The sequence below is a fragment of the Hemitrygon akajei genome, chromosome 2 (assembly GCF_048418815.1).
Source record: "Hemitrygon akajei chromosome 2, sHemAka1.3, whole genome shotgun sequence".
NCBI lineage: Eukaryota > Metazoa > Chordata > Chondrichthyes > Myliobatiformes > Dasyatidae > Hemitrygon > Hemitrygon akajei.
This window is the reverse complement of record NC_133125.1, coordinates 36770233-36785107: the sequence shown is the minus strand read 5'-3', so window position 1 is coordinate 36785107 and position 14875 is coordinate 36770233. Positions and strand designations below refer to the sequence as shown.

Below are 14875 nucleotides of genomic sequence, written 5' to 3'. Positions count from 1 at the left end.
AAATGATGGAAACACTTAGTAGATTAGTACATGGAACTATGACATTGTGGCCATTAAGATGCTTGTCTGCCACAATGGTTGGAATACCTGCTGAATGTTTAGATGTTTCAAAGGGGGCAGGGAATAAGTTAAGAGAGGTAGTGGAGTGATGCTGCTCATCAGGGATAGCATTACAGATACAAAAAGAGGGGACCCTCAAGAAGGGATCATCTACTGAGTCAGTGTGGAAGAAGGTTACACAGAAAGGGAGCAATCACTCTACTGGGAGTATCCTGTAGACAGTCAATAGCAACAGAGACTCTGGGCAGCATATCAGGAGACAGATATTAGAAAAGTACACAAAAGTAACTGGATTGTTGCCATGGGTGACTTCAACTTCCTTAATATTGATCGGCATTTCCTTTGTGCCAAAAGTTTTGAAAGGGCAATTTTATTAGACATGTCATAGATGGATGCCTGACATAGTATACAAACAGAACACTATGATCCAGAAGAGGAAATACTGGATCTGATATTTTACAATGAAAGTGATCAGATATCAGTTGGCTTGGTTGGTGAGCATTTCGGAGACAGTGACCACATCTCCCTGACCTTCACAATAGCCTCCCGCACAGGGATAGGAGCAAGCAGTATGGAAGAGTATTTAATTGCGAGGGGGCAAATTATGATGCTATTAGACACAAACTTGGGAGTATAAATTGGGCCAGATGTACTCAGAGAATTGCACAATGGCAATGTGGAGGCTGTTTAATGAGTACTTGCACGGGGTTCTGGATAGGTTTGCCCATTTCAGGCAGGGAAAGGGTGGTTGATTGAGGGAAGCATGGTTAACAAAAGATATGGAACATCTTGTCAAGAGGAAGAAAGCATATTATTTAAGGTTGAGGAAGCAAGGATCAAACATGGCTTGAGTCACATGACATGCAGGAAAGAACTTAAGAATGGACTTAGAAACCTAGAAGGCATTGGCGAGTAACTTACGCCATCTTTAACAATATCACACCACGAACCACATCCTTCCTTTCCCCCACTTCTGGTTTCCACAGGGATTACTCCCTACGTGACTCCCTTGTCTATTCGTCCCTCCCCACTGATCTCCTCCCTGGCACTTATCCTTGAAAGTGGAACAAGTGCTACACCTGGCCCTACATCTCCTCCCTCACTACCATTCAGGGCCTCAAAAGTCCTTCCAGGTGAGGCAACACTTACCTGTGAGTCTGTTGGTATCATCTACTGTATCCAGTGTCCCAGTGTGACCTCCTGTCTATCCTTGATACCCGACATACAGTGACTATAAAGACTATTTATCCCCCACTTCACTTCTAAGTTTTCATGTTTTATTGTATTACAACATTGATCAACAGAAAAAGACTCTTGCGCTAAAGTGAAAACAGATCTCTACAAAGTGATCTAAATTAACTACAAATATAAATCACAAAATAATTGATTGCACTAAGATTCACCCCTTCAAGTCTGTACTTAGTGGATGCATCTTTGGCAGCCTCGAGTCTATGTGGACAGGTCTTTATAAGCTTTCCACATCTAGACTCTGCAATTTTTCCCTATTCTTCTTTACAGAACTGCTCAAGCTCTATCAAATTGGATGGTGATCGTAAGTGAACAGTACTTTTCAAGTCCAACCCCAAATTTTCAATTGGATTGAGGTCTGGACTCTGACTTGTCCGCTCCAGGATATTAACTTTGTTGTATTTGAGTCATTCCTGTGTAGCTTTGGCTTTATGCTTGAGGTCACTGACTTGCTGGAAAACAAATCTTCTCCCAAGTCACAGTTCTCTTGCATACCATGGTCCTGAAAAATGTTGTCTCATTTTTACTATGCACTGTACCAGCAGTTATGGTCGAAATTACAATAAAAGTTGACTTGACTTGGTTTTCCTCCAAGATATCCCTGTATTTTGTTGCATTCATTTTACCCTCTACCTTCACAAGCCTTTCAGGGCCTGCTGCAGAGAAACATCCCCACAACATGATGCAGCCACCATCATGCTTCACGGTAGGGATGGTGTGTTTTTGATGATGTGGCTTTTGGCTTGTACCAAATATAGCGTTTAGTCTGATGGCCAAAAAGCTTTATTTTGGTTTCATCAGACCATAGACCCTTCTTCCAGCTGACTTCAGAGTCTCCCACGTGCCTTCTGGCAAACTCTGGCCAAGATTTCATGGGAATTTATTTCAATGCTGGCTTTCTCTTTGCCACTCTCCCATAAAGCTGTGACTGCTGAAGCACCAGTGCAATAGTTGTATCCCATCTGAGCCACTGAAGCTTGAACTCCTCCAGAGTATTCTCAGGTCTTTTGGTAGCCTCCCTCACTAGTCCCCTTCTTGCATGGTCACCCAGGTTTTGAGGACAGCCTGCTCTAGGCAGATTTATAGCTGTGCTATGTTCTTTCCATTTCTTGATGATTGATTTAACTGTACTCCAAGGGATATCCAGTGGCTTAAAAATGTTCCTTTATCCATCTCATGAATTGTGCTTTTCAATAACCTTTTAACAGACCAGCTTAGAGTGTTCTTTTGTCTTCATGGTGTAGTTTTTGCCAGGATAACTCGCCAGAAGTTGAACCTTCCAGATACAGGTGTATTTTTACTACAATCAACACCTTGACTGCACACAGGTAATCTCCATTAAGAACTAACATGTGACTTCTAAAACCATTTGTCTACACCAGTAATGATTTGGTGTGTCATATTAAAAGGAGAGGGGGGGGGTGAATACTTTATGCAATTAATTATTTTGTTTTATATTTGTAATTAATTTAGATAATTTTGTAGAGATCTGTTTTGACTTTGACATGAAGGTGTCTTTTTTTGTTGATCAGTGTCAAGAGAACCAAATTAAATCCACTGTGATTCAATGGATTCAATGTTGTAAAACAATAAAACATGAAAAATTCTGGGGGGGAGGGGTATACTTTTTATAGGCAGTACTTCGCTGAGCACTTACGCTCCATCCGCCAGAAAAAGCTAACCCCCCCCCAGTGGCCACCTGTTTTAATTCCAATTCTCATTCCAACATATCAGTCTATGGCCTCCTCTGCTGTCGCAATGAGGCCACATTCAGGTTGGAGGAGCAACACCTTATATTACAACTGGATAGCCTCCAACCCAATGGCATGAACATCAATTTCTTGTAATTGTGGTAATGCCCCTCCCAACTTTTACCATTGCCCATTTCTATTTTTCCTCTCTCACCTTATCTCCTTACCTGCCCATCACCTCCCTCAGGTGCTCTTCCTCCCATTTTTTTCTTCCAAGGCCTTTGGTCCTCTCCTATCAGATTCCCGCTTCTCCAACCCTGTATCTCTTTCAACCATCATCTCCCAGCTTTTTACTTCACCCTTTCTCCCTCCAAATTTCACCTATACTTTGTGTTTCTTCCTCCCCTCCTCCCCCCACTTTTTTTCCCTCCAGTCCTGATGAAGGGTCTCGGCCCGAAACGTTGACTGTACTCTTTTCCACAGATGCTGCTTGGCCTGCTGAGTTTCTTCTGTATTTTGTGTGTGGTGTGATGCTTGGATTTCCATCATCTACAAATTTTCTCTTGTCTGTTAAAGAAAATCCAAGGGGTTCTACACATATATGCAGAATGACTAGAGTGATGGTAGGACCAATCAGGGATAAAAGAGGAAATGTGCCTGGAGTCAGAGGAAGTATGAGAGGTCTTTAATAATTACTTCAGTATTCACGAGTGAGAGGGACCTTGACAAATGTGAGGGAAGCAAAGGAGATAAAATTTGCTTTTCTCAGGCACATTCTTCATTTCATAGTTTATCATTACCTCCTGATATGTTAAGCATAACATGGGCAAATAAAGCATCCCAAAAATAGTAGCACCAGTTCTGCATGCCACAATGTAATCTCATAGGTCACTGAATTTTTGGTTTCAGATCACTCTGAAATCTGATTACCCTGTAATCAGGAAGCCAACACCAATTTAATAGGGAATGTAAAATGTTGTGCTAAAACAAGCACTGTAGTCTGATACCAATCTCCAAGCTAAACACCACAATTAGCTATCTACATAAATGGTGTCTCAAATAATGACCAAGCAAACTCCAAGATGCATCTCATCTATCTTAAATTAATAGTCTAGTGCATCTTATCAGAAGTAAAACTTATGCTGCCAGAAGGCAAGTTTGCAATTCGTAAGTGACATGAATGATACACAGGAATGATTTCTGACACTTAAATCAATTAATTAAAACAAAGAATAAGCACCTACACGTGGTTCAGCATGGTACTACACACCTTTGGATTAAAAGAGAGGTTCAGGAGCACCTCCCCTTCTGCACATTGTCAACTTCTTTGTCCAGTGTACAGGCATGGATATCAGGAAGCACTACTGTTATCTGGATAGTCAGTGGGTTGTTATGGATAACCAATGGTAAGCTGCCAGTTATGTTCCAAAATTGTATGAAAGGAATATTTGATGGTAGTATAACATCAGAAATCAGGAAAGGTCAGAATATCTACTTTAGATGACATCTTTAGTATTGCTTGCCGAGGTATATTGCATCATGAAAGCCTCTCACAGAAAAAAAAGAACATTATTAAGCATGCTACCACTTCTAGTTTCCAATTACATCACAGCACCTGTAACTTTATAGCCAAATCATTCTCCCCTGGAAAGTGGAGAAAAGCAGAGGTAAAATTGTGATAGTACTTTTTCTTGCAAAAACAGTCCATGAAGAAAAAACAGTTAGGTTTCCAGGTCAAAAAGCAAAAGAAAAGATGCAAATCTGACAAAAAAAATCAGAGTGCTGGATCATCAGCAAGATAGACTGCATTTGTGAAGAAGTACATTATTTAATGTTTCAGAATGATTACCTTTTAACAGTACAAGGAACAATTAGAAGTCAAACATGTTTTAAGTTGCAGAGATAAAAGCAGCAAGAGAAATGTGTATGGTAAGTTGGAAACTCAGAGAAACCAACTGACATAAGTGACAAATGACATCAGAAAGAAAATGGTCAAAGCTTGTTAATGACAAGTTGCATATCTGCAAGTAGTATAGGACATAAAGGAGAACATAAAGAACAAATAAAAATACTGGAATCATGTTGCACAAAAATTGGCAGTAATTGTTAGAAATATGAAATAAGCCAATGCTTGAAATACTCAGCAATTCATGAATGTGCTTTGAAAAAAATATTTACAAGGTGTGGCGGCCCGCACATGCAGGACTTGAACTGCCATCGGGTGCTGCGGGCAGACACGCGGTAGCGTATTTGGAACTACCCGCTCGGGGCAGACCTACTGGGGACAGTCTGACGTCATGTCCGCCCCGTGGATCACAGGGGCCCATGGGAGGGGAGATATAAGCGCGCGATTTTGAATCAGTAAAGGCATTCTGAGTTCAGCTCTCTCTGCCTCCATGTGTTTCTTTAGTAGCACGTTGTGCGTGACTACATTGGTGACCCTGATGTTCCAGATGGCATCTGCAGCTGGCGACTCAGCGACCAGCCATGAGTTCAAGCCACTTGCACAGCGCGGTCTGTCTGAAGCTCCCGACTTTCTGGGCCACTCAGCCCCACGTTTGGTTCGAGCAGGCTGAGGCCCAGTTCAATATCAGAGACATTACAGCCAATGCCATGCAGTACTACTACGTGGTCATCACGCTCGACCAGGAGATGGCAGGCCGGATCATCAACTTCTACGCCAGCCACCAACGGTGGACAGGTACACTAAGCTTAAGGTGCTCCTGATCCGTACCTTCAGACTCTCCCACCGCGAATGGGCCACGCGGCTCCTTCCCATGGACAACCTGGGCGACCGCACGCCATCCAAGCTCATGAGCGATATGCTGGCGCTCATGGACAGCTGTAAGCCGTGCCTTTTATTTGAACAGTTGTTCCTTTACCAAATGCCAGAGGACATTTACCTCCTCCTCGCAAGTGAGGATTTCAGCGACTCACGCAGGGTCATGGCTAAAGCAGACATCCTTTGGCAGAGCAAGCAACGTGGAGCAGTCTCCATTGGCCTAGCCACAATCGCACGCCCCAAAGCCCAGGCCCCACGACTGAAGCCATCAAAACCCACGGGGGAAAAAGACGAAAGTTCGGAACAATGGTGTTTCTATCACCAAAGATGGGACTCAGGTGCGCGCTGCTGCCGTCCACCACGCGCTTTTCCAGGAAACACCGGGGCCGGACATCGCTAATGGCTACGACGGCTAGCCACCAAGACAGCCTCCTGTACCTCTGGGACTGACACTCCAGGCGGTGCTACCTGGTAGACACTGGGGCCAAAGTCAGCTTACTCCCCCCCCCTCGAACATGGACACTCGTAACACGGTCCCAGGCTCCGAACTCACCGCTGCAAATGGCACCAGTATTCGGACATATGGCCCGCGAGCTATCTCACTGCATTTCGGGTCCAGCCGGTTCACTTGGACTTTCATGTTGGCAGCAGTGTCACAGCCACTACTAGGGGCAGATTTCCTACGAGCCAACTGCCTCCTGGTCGACCTAAAAGGCCTGCGTTTGGTCCACGCCAAAACGTTCCAGACTTTCCAGCTCGGAGAAGCCAAGCTACCGGCCCTCCACCTGGATTCCGTGACCCTCTCGGGTAACGAATTCGCCAGGGTGTTGGCGGAATTCCCCTCCATAGTCACCCCGCAGTTCTCCACGGCCGACCCCAAGCACGGCGTGCAGCACCACATCCCCACACAAGGACTGCCACTGCACACCTGAGCTCGCAGGCTCCCACCCGACAAGCTCCACCTCGCCAAGGAGGAGTTCCGTAAGATGGAAGAGATGGAAATCGTATGCCGCTCAGACACCCCTTGGGCATCCCCGCTGCACATGGTGCCCAAGTCTGCAGGAGGACGGAGGCCCTGCGGAGACTACAGAAGGCTCAATGACTCCACAACCGCCGACAGATACCTGGTACCCCACATCCAGGACTTCACGGTGAACCTGCACGGAGTGACCATCTTCTTGAAAATCAACCTGGCCAGGGGATACTATCAGATCCCAGTGCACCCGGACGACGTGCCCAAGACAGCCCCCGTCACCCCGTTCGGCTTGTTCGAATTCCTGAGGATGCCTTTTGGTCTCAAGAATGCAGCCCAAACTTTCCAAAGGCTCATGGACTCAGTGGGACGAGGCCCGGATTTCGTTTTAATTTACTTGGACAATATCCTGGTGGCCAGCAGTTCGCACCAAGAGCACGTGGCACATTTGCACCAGCTCTGCTGCCTGAGTGACCACGGACTGGCAATCAATCCGGCAAAGTGCCAGTTCGGGCTGACAGAGATCGACTTCTTGGGCCACAGAGTCAACCGACATGGTGCAGTTCCCCTACCGAACAAGGTCCAGGCCATCCACCAGTTCCCCAAGCCCAGCATGGTCAAGGGCCTGTAGGAGTTCGTAGGGATGGTCAACTTTTATCATTGGTTCGTGCCAGTGGCGGCACACATCATGAGACCCTTGTTCAGCCTGATGGCCGGCAAGGCCAAAGAAGGGGCATGGGACGCGGAGTCCACGGAGGCGTTCGAGCAGACCAAGGAGGTGCTGGCGAAGGCGGCCCTCCTAGTGGACCTGAGAGTCGATGTACCCACGGCACTCACAGTCGACACTTCCGACACAGCAGTCGGCAGAGTCCTGGAGCAGCTCGTCGAGGACCAGTGGTGACCACTCGCTTTCTTCAGCCAGCACCTACGGCCACCAGAGGTGAAGTACAGCGCTTTCGACAGAGAGTTGCTAGTGCTCTACTTGGCTGTCCGGCATTTCCAGTACTTCCTCGAGGGAAGGGAGTTCACCGTGTATACGGACCACAAGCTCCTCACCTGTCCTTTTATTTCAGAATTCACCACAGACGTCCGCCACATCGCAGGGAAAACAATGTCGTCGCCGACACACTGTCTGGCCGCTGCCTCCACTCAGTAGGCATATCGTCCTCAGGAATAGACTACGCAGCACTGGCGGAAGCACAATGGTCGGATACTGAGATCCTGGCTTACCGCACCGCTGTTTTGGGGCTCCGGTTGGAGGACGTCTCCATTGGTCCGGCAGCGAATCGACTCCTGGGTGACATGTCTACCGGCAAACCCCGACCCATGGTACCAGCAGCATGGAGGCGCCGGGTGTTCGACATGCTGCACGACCTGGCCCACCCGTCCATCAAGCCAGTAGCGGACAGATTCAACACGAGGAAATCTGCAGATGCTGGAAATTCAAACAACACACACAAAATGCTGGTGGAACACAGCAGGTCAGGCAGCATCTATAAGGAGAAGCACTGTCGACGTTTCGGGCCGAGGCCCTTCATCAGGACTAACTGAAAGGAAAGATAGTAAGAGATTTGAAAGTAGTGGGGGGAGGGGGAAATGCGAAATGATAGGAGAAGACCGGAGGGGGTGGGATGAAGCTAAGAGCTGGAAGCGTGATTGGCGAAAGTGATACAGAGCTGGAGAAGGGAAAGGATCATGGGACGGGAGGCCTCGGCAGAAAGATAGGGGGAGGGGAGCACCAGAGGGAGATGGCGAACAGGCAGAGTGATGGGCAGAGAGAGAGTAAAAAACAAACAACTAAACATGTCAGGGATGGGGTAAGAAGGAGAGGAGGGGCATTAACAGAAGTTAGAGAAGTCAATGTTCATGCCATCAGGTTGGAGGCTACCCAGCCGGTATATAAGGTGTTGTTCCTCCAACCTGAGCGTGGCTTCATCTTGACAGTAGAGGAGGCCACGGATAGACATATCAGAATGGGAATGGGATGTGGAATTAAAATGTGTGGCCACTGGGAGATCCTGTTTTCTCTGGCGGACCGAGCGTAGGTGTTCAGCGAAACAGTCTCCCAGTTCTGCGTCGGGTTTCACCAATATGTAAAAGGCCATACCGGGAGCACCGGACGCAGTATACCACACCAGCCGACTCACAGGTGAAGTGTCGCCTCACCTGGAAGGACTGTCTGGGGCCCTGAATGGCGGGTGAGGGAGGAAGTGTAAGGGCAGGTGTAGCACTTGTTCCACTTGCAAGGATAAGTGCCAGGAGGGAGATCGGTGGGAAGAGATTGGGGGGACGAGTGGACAAGGGATTCCTGCGGAAAGCAGAAGGTGGGGGGGGGGGGGGGGAGGGAAAGATGTGCTTGGTGTGGGGTCCTGTTGGAGGTGGTGGAAGTTACGGAGAATTACACGTTGGACCTGGAGGCTGGTGGGGTGGTAGGTGAGGACAAGGGGAACCCTATCTCAAGTGGGGTGGTGGGCGGATGGAGTGAGGGCAGATGTGCAGGAAATGAGAGAGATGCGTTTGAGAGCAGAGTTGATGGTGGAAGAAGGGAAGCTCCTTTGTTTAAAAAAGGAAGACATCTCCTTCGTCCTGGAATGAAAAGCCTCATCCTGAGAGCAGATGCAGCGGAGATGGAGGAATTGTGAGAAGGAGATAGCATTTTTGCAAGAGACAGGGTGGGAAGAGGAATAGTCCAGGTAACTGTGAGAGTCTGTAGGCTTATAGTAGATATCAGTAGATAAGCTGTCTTCAGAGATGGAGACAGAAAGATCAAGAAAGGGGAGGGAGGTGTCAGAAATGGACAGGTAAATTTGAGGGCAGGGTGAAAGTTGGAGGCAAAGTTAATGAAGTCGACGAGCTCAGCATGCGTGCTGTCTCGGTTTGCGCAAACAGGTCAGACACTGGGCCAGGACCTGCGTACACTGGCGGCACGTGAAGGCTCCCCTCCCGCAGTTCCAGCCGACACACAGGAGGTTCCAACACATCCACGTGGATATCGTCGGCTCCTGCCAGTCTCCTGGGGAGCCAGGTATATCTTTACTATGGTAGACAGGTTCACCAGATGGCCGGAAGCCATACCACTCGCAGACACGTCCACTGAGTCCTGCGCCAGGACGCTCATTGCAAACTGGATCGTCAGGTTCAGCCTCCCAACAGACATCACCTCCGACAGAGGGGCGCAGTTCACGTCTCGGTTGTGGACAGCACTGGCACAGCTCCTGGGCACCCAGTTGCATCACACCACAGCGTACCACCCCCAGTCCAACGGTTTGGTAGAGCAATTCCATTGGCATCTCAAGTTGGCCCTGATGGCGTGCCTCAGGGGCCCCAATTGGTCAGATGAGCTTCCCTGGGCCCTACTGTGCATCCGCACAGCCCCCAAGGAGGACCTGGACACCTCCTCGGCGGAATTGGTCTACGGCACCCCCCTGCCGGGCCCAGGCAAGTTCGTACCAGAAGCCCGAGGTTCGGAAGAAACTCCAGCAGCGGTGCTAACAAGGTAGGGTAAGGACAAGGTAGGGACCGTGGCATTGGTCCCGACCTCCAGGCATGGTCCAATGGCATCCTTCACCTCCAAAGACCTCCAAGACTGTGAATATGTTTTTATTCGCCGGGGCATGCAAACTACCCACTCGGGGCAGACCTTCCGGGGACGGTCTGACGTCACGTCCACCCCGCGTGTCACAGGGGCCCATGGGAGGGGAGATTTAAGTGCATGATTTTGAACCAGTAAAGGCATTCTGAGTTCAGCTCTCTCTGCCTCCGTGTGTTTCTTTAGTAGCACGTTGCGCGCGACTACAAAGGCACAAATATGGAGTTAAACAGAATATTCTCCATGCCCACATATAATGAAAGTCAAACAAAATAGGGATCTTAATACCATTCAGAAAAAATATCAGCCACTTGATTAGACTGATATTTCACATTCAACTTCCATAAATTTCTGTTTTCTCCAACACCTATGCATTGTGGTTACAAAGTGTAGCATCTACAAAATACATTGTCATCTTTACTTAATATCCTAACACACCTCCCAAACCTATTATTCTGCCACCAAAAACAAGGATTTATTTGTTCTCCTAGTTACACACACAACTGGAAATGCATGATGATTCAATAGGGCCACAAGTTCAAATTCCTGGAGTGTCGTTATTATTCAGCAGAAGGAACGTAAAATTTTTTTTGAGTTGCCACCTCAAGAAATACTCGAGTCAGCAATGTCAGATCCCCCAAAAAAAGGTAATTAAAAAAAGGTGTGCTTCAATAAATCTAGTAACTATCAAATACAATGAAGATACAATATTGCCCATTAATAGGTTGTAATCTTAACTCCAAAAAATAAGAAATTGTTCACAGATATCATTTAAAAACGTTCAGAGATGCCGTGTAGTGAAATATTCTTGGCATCCTGAACTCCAAACAAGAATTAAAAATGCTCATGGCACAATCCTAAAATCTTTGATGGGATTGCAATCTCTGTCAAGATTTCTGGATTTGTTTTTACACCTATTTAACTAGCCTTGGGTTTAGACTCACTTCCAGCATTTCAATTCTGAATCCTTCAAAAGTACACTTCCTTAAAATACTAAATTTTCTGTGAATTTTTGTTTGATATGATTGCATAAAACCTATGTGTCAGTGAAATACTACAAGAAAACCTTCCAGCTTGTAAAGACATCTTACCGTAGCTAAATTATTAAGCATGGTTAAACCACATTTTGACATAGTAATATTGAGTTGGTCTTTTGAAGAGATGTGAAGAACTGTTTTATATGCAGGAGTATGGAACTTTTCTTCTTCATTTTCTGCATCATTTCTTGCTTTGATAGCTTTCTTCTTTATCTGGTGAGAAACATACAGGTCACAGGTAGGTACTTAGAATATTGATGAGATTAATTTTGAGAGGTTGAAGCTGAAGATGAAGAAAGGATTAATGGGAGAGCAGGCTTTCACTAATCACTTGCTCCAGAAGGTCTAGATTTATACAACTGAAGTACTAAAATAACAGTTCAAAACACTAAATGATCAGAATCCAGTTTCAAAATAGCTGAGGTTTTTCAAGTGATATATTTGACTTCCTCAAGATTGATCCGTGCATCAATTTTCAAAGTTACCCAGAAGTTTCAAAATACTCTTTTTAAAAAAATTTATTTTCTCTACTCTATTACTTTGACTGCCAGGTCTAAATCCATTCTAGCATCAAACACCCCAATACATGGTTTCTCAGATTCTACAAATACTTTGCAAATTCACAAAAATAAAATTTGCAAGATTATGCAAATACAAACGTTTGTACAAAAGACTAATTTGTCCTTGTTCAGGGAGCAGACCACCAGCATGGACTGCCAAATGACTGATGCATGCATTATGTATGCACATGTGCTTTTCAATGATATCTTTCCCCAAAATTATTGTTCTTCTGGATTGATCCTGCCAGGCATTTATCCTGACTTACTTCAAACAGTACCATGGGCTCTTTTGTATTCAGCCAAAACAGCACTTGATCAGGGCTTTAATCGCTTGAAAGATTGCATCTTACTTTACTGTTGGCATGTTAACTTGGTGTAAGACTGAAGCATCTGCACCAAGCATGGAAGTAATTAAAGTGAACATGTCAGACTGCCACGGTAGCCTAGTGGTTAGTGCAATATTATTACAGCTCAGGCATTCCAGTGTTTGGGCTTCAGTTCTGGCACCATTCTGTAAGGAGTCTCTGTACATCCTTCATATAGGATGCACAAGTTTTTCCCCAGGTGATCTGGTTTCCTCCCACAGTCTAGAGACATACCAGGAAGTTTAGATGGTCATTGTAAATTGTCCTATGATTAGGTTAGGGTTAATTAGGGTTGTTGGGGCAGCGTGACTCAAAGGGCCAGAAGGGCCTACTCTGTGCTCTATAGATGAACAAAATAAAATCATCACAGTAAACAAGAAGATAGTGCTACACTGCTGGCTCAGCGGTAATCAGACAATTCAGTTACTTTGGCTAACAATGTATACATGCAAGATCAATCACACTATGGAACTTAAATTAAAATTTGGGAAAAATAATTAATAATTACTAATACAGTCTTCCAATTAATGGCTGAAAAAACTATTAGAAAATCATTATTTCGTGTCCAGAAAGACAACTGACACCCTTAATGGAATAGCCTAATGTGACTCTAAAGTGCCCTTTGTAAAAAAAAAACCCCATTAATAGGAAATGCTTAGGACACCTGTGGTGCACTACTGTCGATAATTGGGTGTACTTCTACTAATACTCCAACACACTTAATTCTCATCTTTATAAAGTTATAATAAACCCAGCAAAGTGGAAATAAGTGCAGGAATGTGGAACGGAGTCTGCGAATCAAGGGATTCAGTGATGATGTGTGACCCAAGAAATATTACGGCTATTTGGTTGTGGACGACTAGGATGATGCTCAACATTCCAGTTTATAAATGTTGCGGACTAGGCTAGGAGGGAGATAGGGTAGTGTTTTACTTAAAATCAAGGCAGTCAATTTTGGCCAATGTCTCTTCTACAATTAAATTTACTTAATGAAAAAAGCAAAATAATATTTGTAACTCAAGCTCAGTAGAGGACAAAGATAAATGCCACAAAGAGGATAAAGAAATAGTGAAATAATGTCAGGTAACTAAGTAGGTTGGCTTTCATATTATATTAACAAAGTTCTTACTATACTTACAATTTTTAGTGTTTTATTACAAATATTAAAACATTAAGTTGCAAGTTCAAATGAAAACAATCATGAACAAGATAGGCTGATTGGTGTTAGGTTGCCAAGAACAGGCAATAATAGCAACGTCATCCAGAAGAATCAGTGCTGCTGTTCAGCCAAGTGCCGGACACTGGGAGGGAAAACTTATGAAGAGGACACAATAAAGGGTTGGTGAACCTTTTTTGAGAGCTCTGGTAAGATGCAACCTTTAGTAAGGTTGCACCTGAATTATTATATTACAGAAAGGATATGGAGGCTTTGGAAAGAAGGCATAAGTAGTTTAGCAGAATGTTATGTGTATTAGAGGGCATGTGCTTTCAGGAAAACTTGGGTTGCTTTCTTTGAGTTGAACTGATAAAAATATAAGATTGTGAGAGGCACTGATAGAGTAGACAATCAGTATCTTCGTCCCCTGTATCAAAAACATAGAAACCTAGAAAACCTACAGCATAATACAGGTCCTTTGGTCCACAATGCTGTGCTGAACATGTCCTTACTTTAGAAATTACCTAGGGTTACCCATAGCTCTCTAATTTTCTAAGCTCCATTTATCTATCCAGGAGTCTCTTAAAGACCCTATTGCATCCGCCTCCACCGTAGTCGCCAGCAGCCCATTCCACACACTCACCGCTCTCTGTGTATAAAACTTACCCCTGACATCTCCTCTGCCCCTACTTCCAAACACCTTAAAACTGTTCCCTCTCATGTTAGCCATTTCAGCCCTGGGGAAAAAAGCCTCTGACTATGACACGATCAATGCCTCTCATCATCTTATACACCTCTATCAGGTCACCTCTCATCCTCCTCTGCTCCAAGGAGAAAGGACCAAGTTCACACAACCTATTCTCATAAGGCATGCTCCCCAATCCAGGCAACATCCTTGTAAATCTCCTCTGCACCCTTTCTATAGTTTCCACATCCTTCCTGTAGTGAGGAGACCAGAAATGAGCACAGTACTCCAAGTGGGATCTGACCAGGGTCCTATATAGCTGTAACATTACCTACTGGCTCTTGAACTGGACCCACGGTTGATGAAGGCCAATGCACTATATGCCTTCTTAACCACACAGTCAACCTGTGCAACAGCTTTGAGCGTCCTATGGACTTGGACCCCAAGATCACTCTGATCCTCCACACTGCCAAGAGTCACCATTAATACTATATTCTGCTATCCTATTTGACCCACCAAAATGAACCACCTCACACTTATCTGGATTGAACTCCATCTGCCACTTCTCAGCCCAGATTTGCATCTTGCCAATGTCCCGCTGTAACCTCTGACAGCCCTCCACACTATCCACAACACCCCCAACCTTTGTGTCATCAGCAAATTTACTAACCCATCCCTCCACTTCCTCATCCAGGTCATTTATTTTTAAAAAATCACCAAAAGAAGGGG

The 14875-nt window shown here is 45.4% G+C and overlaps 1 protein-coding gene across 4 annotated transcripts in view; it reads right to left on the bottom strand.

The window, feature by feature from the left end:
- Positions 1-14875, bottom strand: part of vps13a (vacuolar protein sorting 13 homolog A) — a 345233-nt gene that overhangs the window by 127684 nt on the left and 202674 nt on the right. For all 4 annotated transcript variants that reach the window (XR_012101939.1, XM_073070330.1, XM_073070344.1 and 1 more), the window contains exon 43: positions 11435-11593. Coding sequence is in view for 3 of the 4 variants with exons in the window: in XM_073070330.1 (XP_072926431.1) it covers positions 11435-11593 (159 nt within the window). In the remaining variant the exon portion in view is untranslated. The remainder of the gene's footprint in view (positions 1-11434; positions 11594-14875) is intronic.